The sequence below is a fragment of the Scyliorhinus canicula genome, chromosome 15 (genome assembly GCF_902713615.1).
Source record: "Scyliorhinus canicula chromosome 15, sScyCan1.1, whole genome shotgun sequence".
NCBI lineage: Eukaryota > Metazoa > Chordata > Chondrichthyes > Carcharhiniformes > Scyliorhinidae > Scyliorhinus > Scyliorhinus canicula.
This window is the reverse complement of record NC_052160.1, coordinates 1,460,780-1,485,975: the sequence shown is the minus strand read 5'-3', so window position 1 is coordinate 1,485,975 and position 25,196 is coordinate 1,460,780. Positions and strand designations below refer to the sequence as shown.

Below are 25,196 nucleotides of genomic sequence, written 5' to 3'. Positions count from 1 at the left end.
TTTCTGCAGTTGGGCAGTATCTACTGTGAAAGGTAGATTGGTATATTGGACTTTTCTTGCTCCACTGATGTTCCTGACCTGCTGAGTATTTCCAGCATTTTCTGTTACTATTTCAATCCCACCCCAGAGCCAGCATGAAATTAACAAACTTACATCCCAGACCTTGCATAAACACCTTCGGAGATTCACTCCACGTAAGCTAGTTGAGTAACTCCTTTAACATCTTCTCCCCCCATAAAAGCAGTTGCTTCATGATTTTGCTTCAAAATTGAACTGACAAAGCAGAGTGTCAACAAAAACCATCATTAAATATCAGTGCTTTAATTGAGTAGTTCCTAATCCTCTCGCACATGAGATAAAATGTATTCTTCTAGTCAGTGTGGAACTTCTGAAAAATAATCATTTGCTGTCTCGGTTTTTTGTGAATATATCATTTGATTGTAACTGAGGATAGTGAAATCCTTGCAGTGCAGAAGGAGGCTATTTGGCCCATCGGGTCTGTACCAACCCTCAGAAAGAGAACCCTACTCAGACGCAATCCTGCACCCTTTCCCTGTCAGCCCATCTAGGGACAATTCAGCATATCCAATCCACCTAACCTGCACATCTTTGGACTGTGGGAGGAAACCGGAGCACCCGGGAGGAAACCCACGCAGACCCGGGAAAATTGTACAAACTCCACTCAGTCACCCGAGGTCAGAATCGAACCTGGGTCCTTGGCGCTGTGAGGCAGCAGTGCTGTGCCACCGTGCTGCCCTAAATGCTTGATGTTCCGCATCATGATTTTTAAATCATCTAATTTATTGTAGATTGAATGTTGTTGTTTGTGTTACTTAAAGTACATTCTATACATTGGGTATTCCCGTTTCCCTGTGTGTTACTGTTAAGGACAATAGGTTTTAAGGTACAAGGGTGACACCTATTGGTGGAAGGGATAAGCCATGTCACTTTCACCACTTGTTTAACTGTAATGAGTTCAGTTTGGAATTTGTGAGACATTTAACTGACCAGGGGCGGCATTCTCCCCTACCCGGCGTGACGGAGGGTGCCGGCGTAGGGGAGTAGCGCCAACCACTCAGGGGTCGGGCCACCCCAAAGGTGGGGAATTCTCCCCACCTTTGGGGGCTAGCCCCGCGCCGGAGCGGTTTGCACCAGAAGACTGGCGCAAAAAACCGGCGCCCCCGGCAGCGGGCTGGCCGAAAGGCTTTCGCCGGTCCGCGCATGCGCCGGCAGTGACATCAGCGGCAGCTGGCTGCTGACGTCACTGCCGGCGCATGCGCGATGTGGGGTTCTCTTCCGCTTCCGCCACGGCGGAGGCCGTGGAGGAAAATAGTGCACCCAGGGCACTGGCCCGGAGTCTGAGCGGGGGGCCCCGATCGCGGGCCAGGCCACCGTGGGGGCACCCCCTGGGGTTCGATCGCCCCCCCCCAGGACCCCGGGGACCTGCTCGCGCCGCTGATCCCGCCGTTCCAGAGGTGGTTTAAACCTCGGCGGCCTCCCAGCGGCGGGACTTCGGCCCAATCGGGCCGGAGAATCACCGCAGGGGCCTCTCCGATCGGCGGGGCGAGATTCCGCCGCCGCCACGTCCCAGGTGGCGGAGAATCTCTGCCACGGCGGGTCGGGATTTTAGGCGGCCCCAGGCGATTCTCCGACCCTGCTGGAGGTCGGAGAATTTCGCCCCAGATGTGTATATGTTGGACACTTTCCTTTGATAGCTAGTCATATATATTTTCTTCTCTTCCATTTCATGCCAGCATGAAATAAAATTGGTCAATAATGACTAGTGGTGTTCCGCAGGGATCAGTGCTGGGACCTTTGCTGTTCGTAGTATATATAAATGATTTGGAGGAAATTGTAACTGGTCTGATTAGTAAGTTTGCGGACGACACAAAGGTTGGTGGAATTGCGGATAGCGATGAGGACTGTCAGAGGATAAAGCAGGATTTAGATCGTTTGGAGACTTGGGCGGAGAGATGGCAGATGGAGTTTAATCTGGACAAATGTGAGGTGATGCATTTTGGAAGGTCTAATACAGGTAGGGAATATACAGTGAATGGTAGAACCCTCAAGAGTATTGACAGTCAGAGAGATCGAGGTGTACAGGTCACTGAAAGGGGCAACACAGGTGGAGAAGGTAGTCAAGAAGGCATATGGCATGCTTGCCTTCATTGGTGGGGCATTGAGTATAAAAATTGTCAAGTCATGTTGTAGCTGTATAGAACTTAGTTAAGCCACACTTGGAGTATAGTGTTCAATTCTGGTCACCTTCTGCCAGAAGGATGTGGAGGCTTTAGAGAGGGTGCAGAAGAGATTTACCAGGATGTTGCCTGGTATGGAGGGCATTAGCTATGAGGAGCGGTTGAATAAACTCGGTTTGTTCTCACTGGAACGATGGAGGTTGAGGGGCGACCTGGTAGAGGTCTACCAAGTTATGAGGGGCATAGACAGAATGGATGGTCAGAGACTTTTCCCCAGGATGGAGGGGTCAATTACTATGGGGCATTGGTTTAAGGTGCAAGGGGCAAGGTTTAGAGATGTACGAGGGAAATTTTTTACACAGAGGGTAGTGGGTGTCTGGATTCGCTGCCGGAGGAGGTGGTGGAAGCAGGGACGATAGTGACATTTAAGGGGCATCTTGACAAATACATGAATAGGATGGGAATAGAGGGATACGGACCCCGGAAGTGTAGAAGATTTTAGTTTAGACAGGCAGCATAGTCGGCGCAGGCTTGGAGGGCCGAAGGGCCTGTTCCTGTGCTGTACTTTTCTTTGTTCTTTGTCATCTTCGTAAATGCTGACTAATTTGAATAATCATTTGAATAACAATGATTATAGATCTTATTTATCGGATCCTGCAATAGTTCATAGAGTATAATTGAAATAGTTATTCTAGTCAAGAAATATTCAGATGGTACAAAATAAAAGGTTACTTCTCAAATTATGGTTATTTATTTTAGATTTTAAACTGCATTTGTTAAATTATAATCTGCTTTATTCTGTGAATGTTTCATGAAAAATAGGTCAAAATGAAACAAGCAAGCAAAATACAGAAAAGAGTAGAGTTGTCAGGAAAGCTACTTCAAGATCTACAAAGAGACAGCCTAAAAAAGTTCTGAATAAAACAAAAATGTCCCCTTGCAGCAATGAATCTGCGAAGAGACAGAATAATTCGCATTCGACTCTTTCTTCTCCAAGGCAGTCATTCAGCTCTCAGAATACATCAAGAACAAGAAGATCTACATTAAGCACTGACTCAATATCTGCAGCCTTCAACAAGTCGATGCCAAAGTCATTTTCTAAAGGTCAGGTGGAATGTCAGAATTCTTTAGCAGAGAGTCCAGAAATATGGCCAACATCCACTGCCCAGCTAAAAAATCAGAACTTTTCCAAACAAATGATTAGTATAGATAGTGAAAACAATATCAATAAGGAGTGCCCATTTCAGAATTCTACAGCTATCAATTCAGATGAGAGAAAAGTGACTATTGAAGAATTCTTAAACGTGGACAGTCAAGACAGCCAGAAATTCCAACACGAACTTCCAGTTACCTGCATGGAAGATATTGAAAACTCAAATCTGTCCGTAAAAGAATGGCGTGAAGGTTGTCCAAATGACATACCAGGAGTGCCAGGTATTGTTGATGGTTGCTTGAAAACGACAGAATCTAAATTACAGATTTCCGGAACACAGTCTCCCCATGAAAATATTGCCACTGCTGAAGATGTCAATAACTTAGCAAATATAAAGCAGAAATCCATAAGCTTTAATCGCGACATTGTTAGAAATACTGAATTTCCACAGAAAGGAAATATGACAACAGTGGGAACCATCAATCCAGGACCATCCACTACGAGAGACCTTGAAATCTTACAAAACGTACAAAATTTGAAAGTAACTTTGGATGGGTGTGTAAGAGATTGTACTGAACCTGAGGAATATTCTGAAGGAGATCAAGTTAAAGAAGCACGAATATGTGAAGGATCAAAAACTGAACACCCATTAAAGAAGGAGATTGCAGCTACCAATCTGCCTGACTCAGACCGTGAAGGTGGTGCCTGTGATCATACAAGAAATAAATTAACGGTAGGACTGCATTTTTTCACAGTATTATATGTATTTGATTACTAATTAGCTGACATGCACTGGTCCAGTTTTCAGTAGTTGTATTGATGTATTCCATTCCATACAGTCAAACCTGTGCACAAGAATGACATCAAAGAAATTTGCATGCTGCCCAGAGAGATATCGGGCGGGATTTTCCAGGCTCGCCAGCCCCAAGGTCAGACATTCCCGCCGAGGTCAATGGACCTTTCAATGGTCCGTCAAATTCTCCGTCCTGTTCCAGTTCACTGCACTTCAACCTCATCCAAAAATAGATTCAAATTAACTTCCATGAGTAAGATAAATGCTCCTAAAACTACTGAACGAGGACATTTGGCAATAAAGCATTTGCAGAGAAAAGTGTTTACCTTTTGATCTTCAGTTTCATTCTAATAGAGTTTATTTTTCAATAGCTTTCATAGACCCTTTTCCCAGACATGAGTCAAATTGCTGCTGCCCAAGTCACTATTCATTTCATTGTACCAGTGAATCCAGCTGGAAATGTCAAGCTTTAAATCAGAAAAGCACGTGAACATATGAATATACAAACAGATGAATTAGGAGCGAGAAGAGGCCATTCAGCCAGAGGGCTGCTTCATCATTCAGTAAGATTATGTCTGATCTAATGGTGGCTGAACTCCACATACCAGCAGCATCCCCTTCCCTCCCCCGCCCCCAACCTCAATCCTTTGACTCCATTGTTTGTCAAGAACGTATCTACCTCTACTGTGATAGAAATGAGGCTCTGATAGGTGAGGACCTTGAGAGGATAGTTATCACTAAGGAGGGAGTGATGGGCAAGCTAATGGGGCTAAAGGTAGACAAGTCTCCTGGCCCTGATGGAATGCATCCCAGAGTGCTAAAAGAGATGGCTAGGGAAATTGCAGATGCACTAGTGATGATTTACCAAAATTCACTAGACTCTGGGGTGGTCCCGGTGGATTGGAAATTAGCAAACGTGACACCACTGTTTAAAAGAGGAGGTAGGCAGAGAGCAGGAAATTATAGGCCAGTGAGCTTAACTTCGGTAGTAGGGAAGATGCTGGAATCTATCATCAAGGAAGAAATAGCGAGGCATCTGGATAGAAATTGTCCCATTGGGCAGACGCAGCATGGGTTCATAAAGGGCAAGTCGTGCCTAACTAATTTAGTGGAATTTTTTGAGGACATTACCAGTGCAGTAGATAACGGGGAGCCAATGGATGTGGTATATCTGGATTTCCAGAAAGCCTTTGACAAGGTGCCACACAAAAGGTTGCTGCATAAGATAAAGATGCATGGCATTAAGGGTAAAGTAGTAGCATGGATAGAGGATTGGTTAATTAATAGAAAGCAAAGAGTGGGGATTAATGGGTGTTTCTCTGGTTGGCAATCAGTAGCTTGTGGTGTCCCTCTGGGATCCGTGTTGGGCCCACAATTGTTCACAATTTACATAGATGATTTGGAGTTGGGGACCAAGGGCAATGTGTCCAAGTTTGCAGATGACACTAGGGGCAGCACGGTAGCATTGTGGATAGCACAATCGCTTCACAGCTCCAGGGTCCCAGGTTCGATTCCGGCTTGGGTCACTGTCTGTGCGGAGTCTGCACATCCTCCCCGTGTGTGCGTGGGTTTCCTCCGGGTGCTCCGGTTTCCTCCCACAGTCCAAAAATGTGCAGGTTAGGTGGATTGGCCATGATAAATTGCCCTTAGTGTCCAAAATTGCCCTTAGTGTTGTGTGGGGTTACTGGGTTATCGGGATAGGGTGGAGGTGTTAACCTTGGATAGGGTGCTCTTTCCAGGAGCCGTGCAGGCTCGATGGGCCGAATGGCCTCCTTCTGTACTGTAAATTCTATGAAACTTCTATGAAGGTGAGTGGTAAAGCGAAAAGTGCAGAGGATACTGGAAGTCTGCAGAGGGATTTGGATAGGTTAAGTGAATGGGCTAGGGTCTGGCAGATGGAATACAATGTTGACAAATGTGAGGTTATCCATTTTTGTAGGAATAACAGCAAACTGGATTATTATTTAAATAATAAAACATTAAAGCATGCCGCTGTGCAGAGAGACCTGGGTATGCTAGTGCATGAGTCACAGAAAGTTAGTTTACAGGTGCAACAGGTGATTAAGAAGGCAAATGGAATTTTGTCCTTCATTGCTAGAGGGATGGAGTTTAAGACTAGGGAGGTTATGCTGCAATTGTATACGGTGTTAGTGAGGCCACACCTGGAGTATTGTGTTCAGTTTTAGTCTCCTTACTTGAGAAAGGACGTACTGGCACTGGAGAGTGTGCAGAGGAGATTCACTAGGTTAATTCCAGAGCTGAAGGGGTTGGATTATGAGGAGAGGTTGAGTAGACTGGGACTGTACTCATTGGAATTTCGAAGGATGAGGGGGGATCTTATAGAAACATTAAAAATTATGAAGTGAATAGATAGGATAGATGCCGACGGCTTGAAGAGGCAGAAGACACGAGTTCGAGGCTGGCCTTAAAAGGGTGATGGCTAGTCGGCGGGGGGGGAGGGGGTAACGATCTTGATCAGCAAACGAGTGCCATTCGGGGCAGGGAGAATTGTGTCAGACAAGGGGGGTGGGTACATAATGGTGAGTGGGAAGCTGGAGGGGGTGCGAGTGGTACTTGTGAACATATATGCTCCAAATTGGGACGACATGGAATTTATGAGGCGGGTGTTAGGTAAGATCCCAGACTTAGAGTCACAGAAACTATCATGGGAGGGAACTTCAACACAGTCATTGATCCGGAATTGGACCGGTCAAAATCCAGGACAGGAAGGAGGCCGACTGCGGCAAAGGAATTGAAGGGTTTTATGGAACAGATGGGGAGAGTAGACCCATGGAGGTTTGCACGGCCGAAGACGAAGGAGTATTCCTTTTTTTCACACGTCCACAAGGTATACTCTTGCATCGACTTTTTATTCTGAGCAGTGCGCTAATACCGAAGGTGGTGGATACTGAGTACTCGGCAATCGCAGTGTCGGATCATGCCCCGCATTGGGTGGATCTACGGGTTAGTGTGGAGAGAGGGCAACACCCGCTGTGGAGACTGGATGTGGGTTGCTAGCGGACGAGGCAGTCTGTGGGCAGGTTAACAAGTCCATCCAGAACTACCTGGAAACAAATGATACGGGGGAGGTCTCCGCAGCGACGGTTTGGGAAGCTTTGAAGGCAGCGGTCAGAGGGGAATTAATCTCGATATGAGCCCACAGAGAATCGGTGGAGCAAGCTGAGAGGAATAGGTTAGTTGAGGAGATACTCCAGGTGGACAGGAGATACTCGGAGGCCCCGGACGCGGAGCTACTAAGGGAGCGGCGGAGGCTACAGGCGAAGTTTGGGCTGTTAACCACAGGGAAAGCAGTGGAACAGTTGAGGAAGGCAAGGGGGCGATCTATGAGTACGGGGAAAAGGCAAGCAGAATGCTGGCGCACCAGCTCAGGAAAAGAGAGGCGGCTAGGGTGATAGGTAAAGTAGGGTAGAGACGGTAATACTGTCCTGGACCCAGCGGGGGTAAATTAGGTGTTTAAGGACTTCTATAGTGATGCACTATCAATTACGATTAGACGAGAGTAGAATGTAATCGAGGCTTTATTACACAGAGATGTGTGGCCTCCTACAGCAGCTGACGAAATGGCTGCTGTACGGAGAGCACACACATTTATACTCCGCCTACTGGGTGGAGCCAGCAGGCATGGATCTACCCCCGTACCTGTAGTACAGGGGCCTTAGCATAAAACCCACAATTTAATACACTAAGATATCGCAATGGAAGCCGCCCTCAAACCTGATCGACTGGAACTTGACCCACAGGCAGTTGAAGCCAAGGGAATCTTTTCACACTGGCTCCGCTGCTTTGAGGCCTACCTCGCCGCCTCCTCCTTGCCCGCCATCACCGAAGCACAGAAGCTGAGTCTCCCCACCACCCATCGTCAATGCCCCGGGGAATCACTGGAGGAATATCTACGCGACCTGAGGGTACTCGCTCGAAACTGCAAGGACGTCACGGCCTCGCAGCACATGGAACTCGCCATCCAGGACACCTATGTGGCTGGAGTCCGGTCCAACTACGTCAGACAACGCCTGCTCGAAAAGGGCGGCCTCGACCTAGAAGAGACGGTAAAACTATCCACCTCGTTAGAGGTAGCCTTCCAGAACCTCAATGCTTTCCCCTCCGACCACGCGATTCCCTCGTGGGCGCTGGAGGCGCGGCCATCACCCGACCCGAGGCTGTCCCAGGCCTGTGCCGCACGGCTGCCCGCCCAACCCGGGGGGCTGCCCTGCTAATTCTGCGGTCAGAACCAGCACCTCAGGCAGCGTTGCCCAGCTCGGAACGCGACCTGCAGCAACTGCGGCAAGAAAGGACACTTTGCCAAAGTCTGCCTGGCCAACCCAAAGCTCCTAAATCGCAGGCCCGACTCACAGGCCCGCAGACCCCGCAGCGTGGCTGCGTGCCTGCCGGTACCGCCCCCTTCTGATGTGTCATCCGCCTCGTGCTATCCGTGGGGGCTACCATCTTTAACTCTACCCGACACGAGCGACTCATGGGGACCGCCATCTTTGCCGCCACCTTCAACACCGCCCGACACGTGTGACCGACAGGGGCCGCCATCTTTGCCGCCATCTTCAACACCGCCCGACACGTGTGACCGACAGGGGCCGCCATCTTGGCCGCCATCTTCAACACCGCCCGACACGTGCGACCGACGGGACCACCCCGCTACCACCGACCATGCCGGCTACCCGCAGCTCGGCACTGTCACTCTCGACCATTCATAGCCCAAGCACCTGTAGATGGGCTGTACATGGACTTCAGTAAGGCGTTTGATAAGGTTCCCCATGGTAGGCTGATGGAGAAAGTGAAGTCTCATGGGGTTCAGGGTGTACTAGCTAAATGGATAAAGAACTGGCTGGGCAACAGGAGACAGAGAGTAGTGGTGGAAGGGTGTGTCTCAAAATGGAGAACTGTGACTAGTGGTGTTCCACAGGGATCCGTGCTGGGACCACTGTTGTTTGTGATATACATAAATGATCTGGAGAAAGATACAGGTGGTCTGATTAGCAAGTTGGCAGATGACACTAAGATTGGTGGGGTAGCAGATAGCGAGGAGGACTGTCAGAGAATACAACAAAATATAGATAGATAGGAGAGTTGGGCAGAGAAATGGCAGATGAAGTTCAATCCAGGCAAATGAGAGGTGATGCATTTTGGAAGATCCAATTCAAGAGCGAACTATACGGTAAATGAAAAAGCCACTGGGGAAAATTGATGTACAGAGAGATCTGGGTGTTCAGGTCCATTGTATCCTAAATGTGGCTGCACAGGTCGATAGAGTGGTCAAGAAGGCATACAGCATGCTTGCCTTCATCGGAAGGGGTATTGAGTACAAGAGTTGGCAGGTCATGTTACAGTTGTATAGGACTTTGGTTCAGCCACATTTGGAATACTGCGTACAGTTCTGGTCACCACATTACCAGAAGGATGTGGATGCCTTGGAGAGGGTGCAGAGGAGGTTCACCAGGATGTTGCCTGGTATGGAGGACGCTAGTTATGAAGAGAGGTTGAGTAGATTAGGATTACTTTCATTAGAAAGACGGAGGTTGAGGGGGGACCTCATTGAGGTCTACAAAATGATGAGAGGTATAGACAGGGTGGATAGCAAGAAGCTTTTCCCCAGAGTGGTGGACTCAATTATTAGGGGTCACGAGTTCAAGGTTAGAGGGGAAAAGTTTAAGGGAGATATGCTTGGAAAGTTCTTTATGCAGAGGGTGGTGGGTGCCTGGAACGCATTGCGGGCGAAGGTGGTAGAGGCGGGCACGATAGCATCATTTAAGATGTATCTAGACAGATAGATGAATGGGCAGGGAGCAGAGGGATACCGATCCTTAGAAAATAGGCAACAGTTTTAGATAGAGGATCTGGATCGGCGCAGGCTTGGAGGGCCGAAGGGCCTCTTCCTGTGCTGTAATTTTGCTTTGTTCTTTGTTCACCTCAAGAACTCCATGATGACCGTCCGGGTCAATGGGCACGAAACGCCCTGTCTGTTTGACTCTGGGCGCACGGAGAGCCTCATACATCCAGACACGGTAAGGCGCTGTTCCTTCCAGATTTCCCCCCATCCCAAACAATCTCCCTTGCTTCCGGATCACATTCAGTGCAGATTCGGGGACACTGTCGCGAACCTCGCGATATTGGGCGCCAAGTGCGCCAATTTTAAACTCTATGTCCTTCCCCATCTCTGTGCTCCTCTGTTGTTAGGACTGGACTTCCAGTGCAACCTCAGGAGCCTGACCCTGAAGTTCGGCGGGCCCCTACCCCCTCTCACCGTATGTAGCCTCGCGACCCTCAAGGTCACCCCTCCCTCGCTCTTCGCGAACCTCACCTCCGTCTGTAAACTCGTCACCATCAGGAGCAGGCGGTACAATGCCCAGGACAGGACTTTTATCAAGTCCGAGGTCCAGCGGCTCTTGAGGGAGGGGATCATCGAGGCCAGTAATAGCCCCTGGAGAGCCCAGGTGGTGATCGTCAGGACCGGGGAAAAGAACCAGATGGTTGTAGACTGCAGCCAAACCATAAACCGGTACACGCACGGTACCCTCCCCCGGATAGCGGATATGGTTATTCAGACTACCGGGTTTTCTCCATGGTAGATCTGAAGTCCGCATACCACCAGCTTCCAATCCACCCAGAAGACCGCCACTACATGGTGTTTGAGGTAGACGGCCGCGTCTTCCACTTCCTCAGGGTCCCCTTTGGCGTCACCAACGGGGTCTCGGTCTTCCAAAGAACGATGGACCGAAAGGTTGACCAGTACGGGCTGTGGGCCACGTTCCCGTACTTTGATAACGTTACCATCTGCGGCCATGATCATCAGCACCATGACGCTAACCTTCAGAAGTTCCTCCAAACCGCTCAAGCCCTCAATCTCACCTACAACAAGGAGAAATGCGTTTTCCGCACAACCCGACTAGCTATCCTTAGCTATGTCGTGGAAAACGGAGTCCTAGGGCCCGACCCTGACCGCATGCGCCCCCTCCTGAAACTCCCCCTTCCTCACTGCCCCAAGGCCCTGAAAAGTTGCCTTGGGTCCTTTTCATGTTATGCCCAGTGGGTCCCCAACTATGCGGACACAGCCCACCCACTTATCAAAGCCACCGTCTTCCCCCTGACGACTGAGGCCCACCTGGCCTTCAGCCACATCAAGGCAGATATTACCAAGGCCGCGATGCACGTGGTGGACAAGTCCGTCCCCTTCCAGGTGGAGAGCGACACGTCCAATGTTGCCCTGGCCGCTACCCTTAACCAGGCAGGCTGGCCCGTGGCCTTTTTTTCCCGTACCCTCAACGCCTCTGAGATTCGACACTCCTCTGTCGATAAAGAAGCTCAAGCCATTGTGGAAGCTGTGCAGCATTGGAGGCACTACCTGGCTGGTAGGAGGTTCACCCTCGTCACCGACCAACGGTCGGTAGCCTTCATGTTCAACAACACACAGCGGGGCAAGATCAAGAATGATAAAATCTTGGTGGAGAATCGAACTCTCCACCTATAATTACGATATTGCGTATCGTCTGGGGAAGCTCAATGAGCCCCCAGCTGCCCTGTCCCGCGGCACATGCGCCAGCGCGCAAGATGACCGACTTCGGGCCATCCACAGCGACCTCTGTTCCCCGGGGGTCACCCGGCTTCTCCACTTCATCAAGACCTCAACCTGCCCTCCTCCACCGAGGAGGTCAGGGCCATGACCAGGGACTGCCAAGTCTGCGCAGAGTGCAAGCCGCACTTCTATTGGCCAGACGAGGCCCACCTGGTGAAGGCATTCCACCCCTTTGAGCACCTCAGCATTGATTTCAAAAGGCCCCGCCCCTCCACTGACCGCAACGTGCATTTTCTTAACATCGTTGACGAGTACTCCCGTTTCCCCTTTGCCATCCCCTGCCCCGACATGACCGCGGCCACTGTCATTAAGGCCCTGCACAGCATCTTCACCCTGTTTGGTTTCCCCACTTACGTCCACAGTGACCGAGGCTCCTCTTTCATGAGCGATGAGCTGCGTCAGTACCTGCTCGGTAAGGGCATCGCCTTGAGCAGGTCTACCAGCTACAACCCCCAGGGAAACGGACAGGTGGAGAGGGAGAACGCTATGGTATGGAAGACCATCCTTCTCCCCCTACGGTCTAGAAGTCTCCCAGTTTCCCGCTGGCAGGAGGTCCTCCCCAACGCGCTCCACTGCATTAGGTCACTCCTCTGCACAGCCACAATTGAGACCCCTCATGATCGCCTATTTGTCTTCCCTAAGAAATCCACCTCTGGGGTCTCACTTCCATCCTGGTTGACAACACCAGGGCCTGTCCTCCTCCTGGTCGAGAGGATCCAGCTCCTACACGCCAACCCTCAGTATGCCTACGTGGCGCACCACGACGGCCAACAAGATACAGTCTCCCTCCAGGATCTGGCATTCGCCGGTTCCCAAGCGACCATTACCTACCCCCCCCCCCCCCCACACCGAACACCGCCCCCGCCCCTACACGGCCTACACACCCCTTCTCCCATTGCCAACCTACTGTGGTGAAGCTCCAGAGGACACGCTCCCAGAGTCAATGAGCCCGACACCCGTGCCCGCAGCGAAGCCGAAGCTGAGGCAATCACAGAGGGCGATCAAGGCGGGCAGACCCGATCTGTGAGCCCACTTCACCCCCGCTGGACTTCAACTTTTAACAGGGGGTGAACGATTTGCTACTACAATTCACCACTGTACTGTGTTGTATTATGTTGATGCCCTTGTGGGCTCTGGCTGTGGCTCCGCCCCCTCGGGGGTGGTATATAAACCTGCCGACTGTAGGCGGCACTCAGTACAGAGCAGTCACAGGCAGGCACAGATCTAGTGTATTAAAACCGCTGTTCACTTCTACTAATCGCCTCAAGTGAATTGATGGCGCATCAGACATTTAACAAAGCAAGAGAGAAGGGAGTCCTCCCCCCAACAATGTCGCAGGCCTCAATTTCATTGATTCTGAAACGGGAGAAGGATCCGGAGCAATGCGGATCATACAGGCCGATTTCTCTGCTGAATGTGGAGGCCAAACTGCTGGCTAAGATACTGGCCACAAGGATAGAGGACTGTGTCCCGGGGGTGAGGATGCCCAGACGGGATTTGTTAAAGTCAGGCAACTCAAGGCCAATGTTCGAAGGCTTCTCAATGTTATTATGATGTCCGCAGAAGGAGAGGAGGCGGAGGTGGTGGTAGCGATCAATGCGGAGAACGCTTTTGATCGGGTGGAGAGGAATTACCTGTGGGAGGCGGTAGGAGGGTTTGGGTTTGGTGAGGGCTTCATTGACTGAGTGCGGTTGCTCTATCAGGCACCAGTAGCGAGTGTGCGCACGAACCAGCTGACGTCGGATATTTTAAACTAAACCGAGGGACAAGGCAAGGGTGCCCCCTCTCCCCACTTCTGTTTGCTGTGGCCATAGAGCCATTGGCCATGGCATTAAGAGCCTCTATGAGCTGGAAAGGGCTGGTTCAGGGGAGGGGAGGAGGGGGGGTTGGAGCACTGGGCCTCGCTCTACGCAGATGACCTGCTCAATTTTTCGGGGTATAAATTAAACATGGGGAAAAGCGAGATGTTTGCGATCCAGGCAAGAGGACAGGAGAAGAGACTGGGAGAGCTGCCGCTTAGAATGGTAGGGAGGACCTGGGAATCCAGGTGGCCGGGAATGAGAGGCACTGCACAAGTTAAACCTATCCTGGTTGGTAGAACAAATGGAAGGGGACTTTAAGAGATGGGACATGCTCCCGCTATCACTGGCGGGGAGGGTACAGACCGTGAAAATGACAGTCCTCCCCAGATTTCAGTTTGTCTTTCAGTGGCTCGCCATCTTCATCCGTAAGGCCTTTTTTAAGCGGTTGAATAAGATTATTTTGGGCTTTGTGTGGGCGGGTAAAACCCCGCGAGTGAAGAAAGTGTTGCTGGAACGCAGTCAGGGGGAGGGTAGGTCGGCGCTGCCGAACGTCTGCAATTACTACTGGGCAGCTAATATAGCCATGATTGGGAAGTGGGGGAGGGGTCGGCATGGGAGTGGATGGAGGCGGTGTCATGTAAAGGCACCAGTTTGGGAGCACTGATAATGGCACCTCTGCCGTTCTGGCCGGCCCAATACTCCACAGGTCCGGTGGTGGTGGCGGCTCTGAGAATCTGGGGGCAATGGAGGAGATATAAGAGAGTGGAGGGAGCATCGATTTGGACCCCGATTTATAATAACCACAGGTTTGTACCGAGTAGGCTAGATGGCGGGTTCCAGAGTTGGCAGAGGGCAGGAATTAGAAGGATGGGGGATCTATTTATAGACGGGAGCTTTCCCAGCTTGAAAGTTTTGGAGGATAAATTTAAATTGCCAGCAGGGAATGGGTTTAGGTATTTACAGGTGCGAGACTTCCTGAGAAAACAGATTCCGGCCTTTCTGCTGCTGCCGCCACGGGGGATACAGGATAGAGTAGTCTCCAGTACCTGGGTGGGAGAGGGGAAGGTTTCGGATATTTACCAGGAGCTTTCGGAGGCGGAGGAAACTCCGGTGGAGGAGCTTAAGGGCAAGTGGGAGGACGAGCTAGGAGGAGAGATAGGGACAGGTCTATGGGCGGATGCCCTATGCAGGGTTAATGCATCCTCATCACGTGCCAGGCGTAGCCTGATACAATTCAAAGTAGTCCACCAGGCACACATGACAGTGGCTAGGATGAGTTAGTTGTTCGGGGTAGAGGATAGGTGTGCGAGGCGCGCGGGAAGCCCAGCAAATCATGTCCACATGTTTTGGGAACGCTCGAAGCTTAAAAGGTTTTGGCAGGATTTCGCTAAGGCAATGTCCACGGTGCTAAACACACGGGTGGTGCCGAGTCGTAAGGCAGTGATCTTTAGAGTGTCGGAAGAGCCGGGAGTTCAGGGGGCAAAAGAGGCCGACGTCTTGGCCTTTGCCTCCCTGGTAGCCCGGAGACGGATCTTGTTACTGTGGAGGGACTTGAAGCCCCCGAGTGTAGAGACCTGGGTTAGTGACATGGCTGGGTTTCTCAGCCTCGGGAAAATAAAGTTCCCTTAAAAGGGTCAATGTTAGGGTTCACCCGGAGGTGGCAGCCATTCATCGACTTTCTTGGGGAAAATTAAAATGTCAGCAGATGCGGTATTCCAAGAACGAGGGACGGATTAATGAAATGAAATGAAAAATAAAAATCGCTTATTGTCACGAGTAGGCTTCAATGAAGTTACTGGGGAAAGCCCCTAGTCACCACATTCCGGCGCCTGTTCAGGGAGGCTGGTACGGGAATCGAACCATGCTGCTGGCCTGCCTTGGTCTGCTTTCAAAGCCAGCGATTTAGCCCAGTGCTAAACCAGCCCATGTTGTATGGTTGAGGTGTGAAGATTGGGCTGGGAGGGGGAATGTTTATTTTACCATGTTGATGTCATTGTTTATGTTACTGTTAGAAATTTTTTTCAAATACCTCAATAAAATATTTTTTAAAAACTCACTTTTGGACCTAATATTGTGCTTATGTCAGCTATCTGGGATGGCCTTTGTTCGCACTTTGGTACAACTGGAAGTCAGTGTTGTCATTCATTTTAGTGGCTTGGGAAGTCATAAGACTATTCAGGAGACTGGCCACGGACAGCATTGACTCATAAAATAATTCCTAACACCTCTTCAAACCAATCAGATGAAAGAAAATGCATTATTGTTACTTGTATAAGTGATGAAGGAAAATAATTGATTGACATTCTTGTGCGCTCTGCTTTCACAGGACAAAAATACTTTGTGTTCTACTGAGGAAAATGAAACAAATATAAACTGTATTAACACAGATGGTGTAAATCTCGGTGATATTTTCAAAACTGCCGTCAGAACCATTGAGAATGGAGAATATTATAAGTTGGAGAATCTATGTCAGCACCATAGTGGCCTTTTTGGGTAAGTGCCAAGCTAAGGGGTTGCCAGAATGCTAATAGGAAGCTACAATAACCTTTGACGTATCTTTGCTGTCCCTGGAGTGTGTGATAGAATTTAAGAAAGTGGAAAGCTAGGAGTGCACATCGCTACACTTGCCTGAAGAAAAATCTCAGGAGATCTAATGGAAGGACAAGGTTTTGTCAGAACGAGAGAAGTCTGACAGGAAATAACGAGTAAAGCTGGCCCAGCCCCAGCAGGCAATGGGATCCAAGGGTGACAGTATTTTGCCTGTAGAGGCCTATTTAGAAGCTGCCAAAATGATTCACTTCAGTGCAGTAAACTTCTTCTGCCACTTGTCCGTCATGCTCTCCCAAGCTCTTGGGTAAGTCAAAAATAGTGCAAGGCTTGAACATATTTCTTTTGTTTGTGGAGATCAGTTCTCTGGGTACGAATGTCTGTCACCTCTAGGAAGTGTAAATGAGTCATGTTGTAAGTTTGACAAATTGCCTTATTAATTGCATGCTAGTATTTAGCTATTAGCACACTCAGGATTATTCAGCAAGTGCTGCCCAATTGCAGAATCACATCAAACAGTTCCCTGTTGCTGTTGCCATGATAATGTCTCAGGAAATCAGAGTCAACTTGCCAACCAATTAGGAAATCAGAGTCAACTTGCCAACCAATTAGAACCCCATTTCTCCTGTGGTAAATGGCTGTGATTGTTTGAAATTTAGCATTCTTGTATTTGTCCTGATAAGTGTAAGACAAAAAGCTTCAGCAACATGTCTCTCTTTTCGGTAATATTCAAGTTCTGTGATCCTATTTTTGTGTAAGTAATTAAACTAAATTAGACAAACTGAAGGACAAACTAAGGGGGCACTGTCCCCTTAAAGGAATACTGCAGTCATCAAATCACACATCACAAAGGAAACTTAAAATATCAAACCAAGATGTGATTAAAGAGATCAATAAAGCCCCCAAATCCCTTGATGGTGCTGATATTCACCGCGTGCTCCCTCTGCAGGGACAGCCAGTCATGAATGTAGCTGCGGTAGAGGGGCAGACAGCCAGGTCGGCGACTCTCAGTCGCCCACTGCCAGGCCCCAGGAGCAGGTTAATGAGGAGGTCCGCACCCCCCCTTACTGGTAGTGTAGATCAGGATGACGTTTTGAGCGACCAAGCCTCTGGGTGGAATCTCACCAGAATTTGGTGGATTGTTGTCCGGCTCAGACTGGAAACTGGGATGTAAGTCTCCAGTAAATCCGAGGTTTGCACCATCACGCTGATGGGACGGGGCCTCATTGAGCCAACAGTCAGCTCCACTGAGATTGGGCCGCCATCAAAACTGCAGCCAAACGGCCCCCCAGACATCACCACGGAGCTTTCGCACCCCCCCCCCCTCCCCCCAACTGACATTCATTGTCGGTACTCGCACCCCCCCCTCTTAGTGTCGCTTCTGCCCCCTCTCCCGACCCCCTAAAAAAAGAGCCCGCCTTTGGCACTGCCCCCAGCGCAAGTTGACGCAGTGCCAACCCTTGCCGTGGGGGCATCCCCCCCCCCCCCCCCCCGGCCTGGTGGCTATACTTACCTCTGTACCCCCTGGAGGGATATCCTCAACTTCCTTACATCTGTAAAATCTATTTTAATATTCAGTTGGGGGGAATCATGTGGTGGGGGGGCTAATTAGATGTAAATTGTTGGAAATGCATTCAATGGAGGTTCACACCCCGTGACATCAGCAGTGAGGGGCGGGGAAATGAGGAAACGCAACTTCCCTGTTGAGACTCCTGTTTCCCGATTCTGCTTGCGAGACGCTCTGTCCTCGCCATCGATCCCATGGATGTTAGTGTGGGCTCAACGTCGCCCCTCCTGTTCGATATATACAATTACATGCCTACATTTGGACAATATGGGAAAAAGAGTGTGTTTTATAATTTAACACCAATATGGATGTAAAACTTTACATTAATTTGTAATTATGCTACAAAATTTGACACTAATAATATTTTGTTTGTAAAATTGTACAGGTACAAAGATGATGACGGCAGGACTGTGTTACACATAGCTGCTATTTGTGGGAACGCTGAAATTTGCAAGGTACTTTTAATTTAATATTAATTAACCAGATCTGCCAATTTAAAGTGTGACCTCAATTTGATCGATGTCCAATTAATTGTATTTTACCATCAAATGGAACAATCACAATTGTATGAAATTAATCTCCAGTTGATTTGGCACATTTTGGTGTAAAATATCAAAACTGAATGTCCCAGTACTCACAAGACAATAAATAGTATGCATCCTGCTCATATATAAGTCAGAAATGCCAAGCTGCATTGCAGTCTCAGTAGGTAGCTCAAAACAGAACCACAATATTGCATAAAAGGACATAATATACATATTGGCCGATTCGGGGGAACCACAGATTTGAGCCAGGGAAGTGGGATGGAAATTTTCAGAAATGGGAGGAGAAGGGGATCAAGACACGAAAAGATTTGTTTCTTAGGGGTCGGTTTGCAGGATTGAAGGAGCTGGAAACGAAGTATGGGCTGTTGCAAGGGGAAATGTTTAGATACATGCAGGTTCGAGATTTCGCCAGAAAGGAGATACAGAGCTTCCCGGAGGAGCCGGCCTCCACATTGCTGGAGGAGGTGCTGACGACAGGGACTGGAGAAGGGGGTAGTGTCGGTGGTTTACGGAGCTATTTTGGAAGAGCAGAAGGCACCACTAGAAGGGATCAAAGAAAAATGGGAGGAAGAGTTAGGAGAGGATATGGAGGAGGAGTTCTGGTGTGAGGTGCTCCGGAGAGTGAACACCTCCACCTCGTGTGCGAGGTTGGGGCTGATACAGCTGAAGGTGGTGTACAGGGCGCACCTCACTAGGGCGAGGATGAGCCGATTCTTTGAAGGAGCAGAAGATGTGTGTGAACGTTGCGGGGGGGGGGGGGGGGGGGGGGGGGGGGGAGCGCTAATCACGTTCAGATGTTTTGGTCCTGTCCAAAGCTGGAGGATTACTAGAAGGAGGTTTTTAGGGTAATTTCTAAAGTGGTGCACGTGAATCAGGGCCCGGGTCCCCGGGAGGCCATATTCGGGGTGTCGGAGCAGCCGGGGTTGGAAACGGGTGCAGCGGCAGATGTTGTAGCCTTTGGCCTTGTCTCGTTGATCGTCCAAAGGCAGATCCTGCTGGGTTGGAGAGCAGCCTCTCCACCCTGTGCCCTGGTGTGGCGGGGGGACCTGCTGGAATTCTTGACTCTTGAGAAGGTTAAGTTTGAACTGAGGGGAAGGATGGATGGGTTCTACAATTCATGGGTGCTATTCATTATGCACTTTCAAGAATTGGATAACATCGAACATTAGTTGGGGGTGTGGTGGGAGGGTTGGGGGGAGGGGGGGACTGTGTGTTAATGGCGACTATGGGTGATTCCTGATTCCTTTTTGTCATTTGTTTATGTGAACATGCGGACTAATGTCTGGGGTTTGGTGGGAGGATGGGATTGTTGTTATTGATACGGGGATTGACATTACATTCCTTACTGATTATTGTTTATTGTTGGTGGGTGTAAATTTGGGAGAAAATGTGAAAAAGGAGAATAAAAATATTATATAAAAAAAATATACATCTGGGCAGGGGTTTGGATTCTTGCGATGGGTAAGAGGGATGAGGAAAACGCCTGGCGTGGCGTGCATATCTCGGGAGACAGTACCGGCAAAGGCAGGATCTTTAATGCCAGGAGGCAAGGTGTGGACTGGAGTTAGGCCAACTGACTGAGGAAGAATTACAGAGACAGCCAAAGGAGCTGTGGGCGCAAAGGCGGGAAGTTTAATAAATTCCATGGGAGTTTGTGCCAGTGGGAAAAATAGGCCTTCCAGCCGTCACTCCTCGCACCCATTTCACCATCCAAACACTCACCTTGCATGTTCATACTCATCACTGACCCCCTATAGCCCTCATACATACCCCATGCCAATGTAATGTATTCATAATTTTATCAAAGACTTGAACAAAAGTCTTGAGTGCTAACTAATAAAAATATCAATCATCCAGTCCCTTTTAAGTTTTAAAAGAAAAACCCCAAATCTTTGAAACCACTTTATTTGTGCTAATAAACAACGTGATATTGACTGCAGAGAGTAGAGAGCCTCAGCTGTCAATCAATTAATGTTTCCTCTGGGGCACAACTGTTCTAATATTCTAAAAATTGTCTGAGTTCTCCGCTAAGCATTTATAATGAGGCTTGGCTGAGACAGATATTACACCAGAACACTGCCTCTCCAGAGGAAACGTTTGATTCTTTAAAAACCTGCCGTGACTCGATGAAAATTGCAGAGGAGTAGGACATGCCCATCCCCACAATGGAGCCAGCCAGCTCCGGAGTACAGGATGCAGGATTTTGACAAGAACTAGTTCTCACCTTTTAAAGTCACTCCCGAAAATCAGACCCCGTTATTTTGAAGGGCAAACAAGGGTGAAATCCAGATAGTGACGTCGCGTATAGATCTCGCAAGGCATTCCAAGCATTGTGAATCTCACGAGAGATCTCTCGCGAGATATAATGGCCTTGTCGTGTCACTGAGTCAGGCCCAACGAGGCCGTTCGGTCGCTTCCAATGTCTCTAATTAACTACTCCACAGGGAGCCTTCTTAATATAAACAAAATGCCATTAGCCTAAACTTTTACGATGCTTTAATTGCATCTCTGGCTGCAAAAGCCTGCCAGTCTTGCAAACCAGGACTTTTAAAAACACTACTGCAGCAATCATACACACAATCCAGGCTTTGAATCCTTACTGCACCAAAGACAACACAATCAGCTTGAGGGATACATGGCGGTTTTCAGTCTGAAACTGACGCTCTGACAATTTAGGGAACGATTCCACCCCATGTTTTTAAACTTAAATAAGGGTAATTATGACGGCAAGGAAACTGAGCTGGCTGAAGTGAAGTGGAAAATTAGGTTAAGGGAGAAGTCGATAGAGACACTGTGACAAACATTTAAGGAGATTTTCAGAATGCCGAATAGATACATTCCAATGAGTAAATCCAAAGAAGGAATCCACCATCCGTGGTTAACTGGAATGGTTAAAGATAGTATCAAACTTAATGAAAAAAGCATTTAATTGTGGAAAAACAGGTTGCAGATCATGAGAGTGAACAGAATATAAAGAACAGTAAAGGATGCCGAAAAGATTAATAAGGAGGTAGACATTAGAGTACGGGAGAAAGCTCACGGGAATATTATATATCCTGGAAATATTTAAGAAAAGTTAGCAAATTAAGTGTTGGTCCGGCGGATAATGAGTCTGGAGAATTGATGATGTAAAACAAGGAGCAGATGAACTGAATAGGTATTTTGTATCATCTTCACTATGGAGGACATGAGTAACATTCCCAGAAGCAGCTATAAACCAGCAATTGGAAGGGAAATTGCAATCTCCAGAAAGGTGGCACAGAGCAAATAGCTGGAGCTGTGGATCTGACAAGAGCCCGGGTCCTGATGGACTTCATCCTCGAGGCTTCCAAGTGGCTAGTCGGATAGTTTATGCATTGATTTTAATTTTACAAAACTCCCTGGATTTGGGGAAGGTCCCATTAGCTTGGAAGATTACAAATGTAATTGCTTTATTCAAATGGGAGGGAGACAGCAGGAAACTACAGGCCGGTTAGCTTAACATCTGTCTTAGGGAAAACGTTAAAGCTATTCTTAAAGATGTTATAGCACGATGCTTGGATAAGTTCAGGTTAATCAGGCAGAGTCAACATGGTTTTTTTTTTAAAGGGAAATCATTTTTAACCAACTTATTGGATTTCTTGGAGGATGTTAAATGTTCTGTGGATAAAGGGGAGCTGGTGGATGTACTGTACTTAGATTGCCTGAAGGCATCTGATAAAGTTCCACATCAAAGTTCATTGCGTAAAATAAAAGTACTGTAATTGGGAGTAACATATTGGCATGGATAGAAGATTGGCTAGCTAATAGGAAGCAGAGAGTAAGCATAAATTGGTATTTTTCAGGTTGGCAAGATTTAGTAAGTGGTGTGCCATGGATCAGTGCTGGGACCTCAATTGTTTACAATTGCTATAAATGACTTGGATGAAGGGATTGAAGGCATGGTTGCCAAATTTGCTCATGAGACAAAGGAAAGTAAGTTATGAAGAGAACATCAGGAGGTTACAAAATTACATGGATACGTTGAGTGGCAAAGATCTGGACAATGGAGTTTAATGTGGACAAATGTGTAATTGTCCATTTTGGCAGGAAGAATCAAAAGACAGACTATCTAAATGGTGAGACTGCAGAGCTCTGAAGAAGTGGGATCCAAGTTTCCTAGTTCATGAATCTAGTCTGCAGGTCCAGCAATAATTAGGAAATCTGCCAGAATGTTACTCAATCGAATATAATAATAGGGAGATTTTGCTTCAATTGTACAGGGCACTAGTGAGACCATATTTGGAGTATTGTGAACAGCGTTGGTCACCTTAGTTAAGGACGTATGTAAATGGCTTGAAAGTATTTCAGAGACGGTTTACCAGACTGAAATGCAGAAATGGGTGGGTTGTCATATTAGGAAAGGTTACACAGCCTGGGCTTGTAACCGCTGGAGTTTAGAAGAGTAAATGTCAATTTGATTGAAACATACAAGAGCATGAGAGGTTTTGATAGAGTGGATGTTTTTTTCTCTTGTGGGAGAATATTGAACTCGGGGTCAGTGTTTATAAATAAAGGGTCGTTCATTTAAAACGGAGATGAGGTGGTGATTTTTCAATCAGAGGGTTGTGAATCTGTGGAAATCTCTTCCTGAAAATGTGCTGGAAGCAAAGTCTTTGGAAAATTTTACGGCAGAGATGGATAGATTCAAGGGGGTGAAAAGTTACCGGGATAGGCAGGATACAGATTTGAGATTACTACCAGATCAGTCGTGATCTTATTAAATGGTGGAACTGACTAGCCTACTCCTGCTCCTTGTTTGTAAGTTCCTGTATACAGCTACAACATCGGCAATTTGGGAAAACTGCCCAGGTTTGGCCTGTCCACAAAAAGCAGGACAAATCCAGCCCAGCCAATTATCGCCCCATCAGTTACTCGCAATCATCAGCAAAGTGATGGGGGGGGGGGGGGTCACCAACAGTTAAGCGACACTTGCCCAGCAATAACCTCTTCACGGACGTTTAGTTTGGGTGCCTTCAGGGTCACTCAGCTCCTGACCTCATTTCAGTCTAAGTCCAAACATGGACACAAGAGCTGAATGCCGGGGTGAGGCGAGAGTGACTGCTCTTGACATCAAGGCAATATTTGATCAAGGAGCCCTAGCAAAACTGGAATCAATAGGAATTGGGGTGGGGGGGGGGGGGGGGGTGCAGCTCCAACAACACTCAAGAAACTCAACACCATCCAGGACAGAGCAGCCCCGCTTGATTGGTACCTCATTATCATAGTCTTTATCATAGAATTTACAGTGCAGAAGGAGGCCATTCAGCCCATCGAGTCTGCACCGGCTCTTGGAAAGAGCACCCTACCCAAGGTCAACAACTCCACCCTATCCCCATAACCCAGTAACCCCACCCCTCACTAAGGGCAATTTTGGACACTAAGGGCAATTTATCATGGCCAATCCACCTAACCTGCACATCTTTGGACTGTGGGAGGAAACCGGAGCACCCGGAGGAAACCCACGCACACATGGGGAGGACCCTAACCCTAACCCTAACTCCACACAGACAGTGACCCAAGCTGGAATCGAACCTGGGACCCTGGAGCTGTGAAGCGATTGTGCTATCCACAATGCTACCGTGCTGCCCTAATCTATGATCTTCAACACCCACTCCCTCCACCACTGACAAACAGTTGCTGCCGTGTGTACCATCTACAGAATGCACTGCAGTAACTTGCCAAGATTCCTTAGATAGCACCTGACAACCCCACAACCGCTACCATATAGAAGGACAAGCGAAGCAGATACCTGGGAACCCCACTAGCTGGAGGTTCCCCTCCAAGTCACTCATCACCCTGACTTTGAAATATTTCACTGTCACTGGGTTAAAACTCTGGAACTCCCTTCCTAACAGCACAGTGGGTGTACCTACACCTCAGGGACTGCAATTTTGTGTTCAAGTCAGAATTATACCTATCATAATTAAACCAAACTGATCTAAGTTAGAATAATAAAGTGTCAATATACGTGGAAAATAAATTTAACTGTTGGGTTTTGCAGATATTATTCCAAAATCCCCGTGTGCAGAAGCAAATAGATAACCAGGACAAGGATGGCAGAACGGCGTTACATCACGGGATTCTACAAAATAACAAGAGGATTAAACGACTGCTTCTAAATAACGGTGCACAGTCTGATATACCCGATAACAACTTAGAAACAGCATTAGATCTGGCTCTGAAAATCATCAATGAAGAAAAAATGATCAATTATTAATGCTTCGATTGCTGTTGGTTCCAGAGCATTTTCGAGTCCTTCTTGGAGTTCAGAAACAATCTCTAATATTTCAGTTATGAAGTTACTCCTTATCTACTGTGGATTAGACAAATTAATTTGTTCTCTTCATATATGTGATTCTGAGACATCGCGGCTACATAAATGAATTCATTTCTGTTTGTAGTCACGTGACAGTTTTGGAAAATTGTTTTTCTGTCAACTTTGCATTCCAAATTTCTGAAGAAAATGTTTAACTCATTCAGGAATAACAAATCGAAACTGGGCCCCTGATTTGTTATAATGACTCTGACGGAGGTGATAAATTATCATATTTTAAAGTTTGTATTTAGTATTTTTTGCTGTGATTACAAAGAGAAAGAATCATTGATTTTTTTTTCTGGGGCAATGTAACCTTTTTCAACGAGACACAAGAATGTGGCGAGCCTTTGGATTGCAGGTGGCGTAGTTAATGTGAGGGGTCAGGTTACGAGTTGCATCTGGAACTGACAGGATGCAGTTTGATTCTAAAGAAATATCTATTCCCAAAGACTTGTCAAGATAAGCAAGTAAAGCCTGAGTATTAACCACATTTACGCGTGATATTTAAAACATATGACTTTGCTTAATTGGAACATAGAGGCAGGTTTCAGGAAGCAAGTTAAGATGTTGTAATTATTAACTGGAGAGCAATTTTTTGTTGCTAATGTGCTTGATTCTGTGTTCAAATTAAAGTTTATTTTACCATAAAAA

The 25,196-nt window shown here is 47.8% G+C and overlaps 1 protein-coding gene across 4 annotated transcripts in view; it reads left to right on the top strand.

The window, feature by feature from the left end:
* The window catches only part of LOC119978605, an 84,863-nt gene extending 59,667 nt beyond the window's left edge, over positions 1-25,196 (top strand). For 3 of the 4 annotated variants that reach the window (XM_038820374.1, XM_038820371.1, XM_038820372.1), the window contains 5 exons: positions 3,021-4,084; positions 10,090-10,179; positions 15,876-16,042; positions 18,049-18,118; positions 24,231-25,196. In XM_038820374.1, coding sequence (XP_038676302.1) covers positions 3,021-4,084; positions 10,090-10,179; positions 15,876-16,042; positions 18,049-18,118; positions 24,231-24,446 — 1,607 coding nt within the window. In that variant the 3' untranslated portion in view covers positions 24,447-25,196. The remainder of the gene's footprint in view (positions 1-3,020; positions 4,085-10,089; positions 10,180-15,875; positions 16,043-18,048; positions 18,119-24,230) is intronic. The other variant, XM_038820373.1, reaches the window with a different exon arrangement.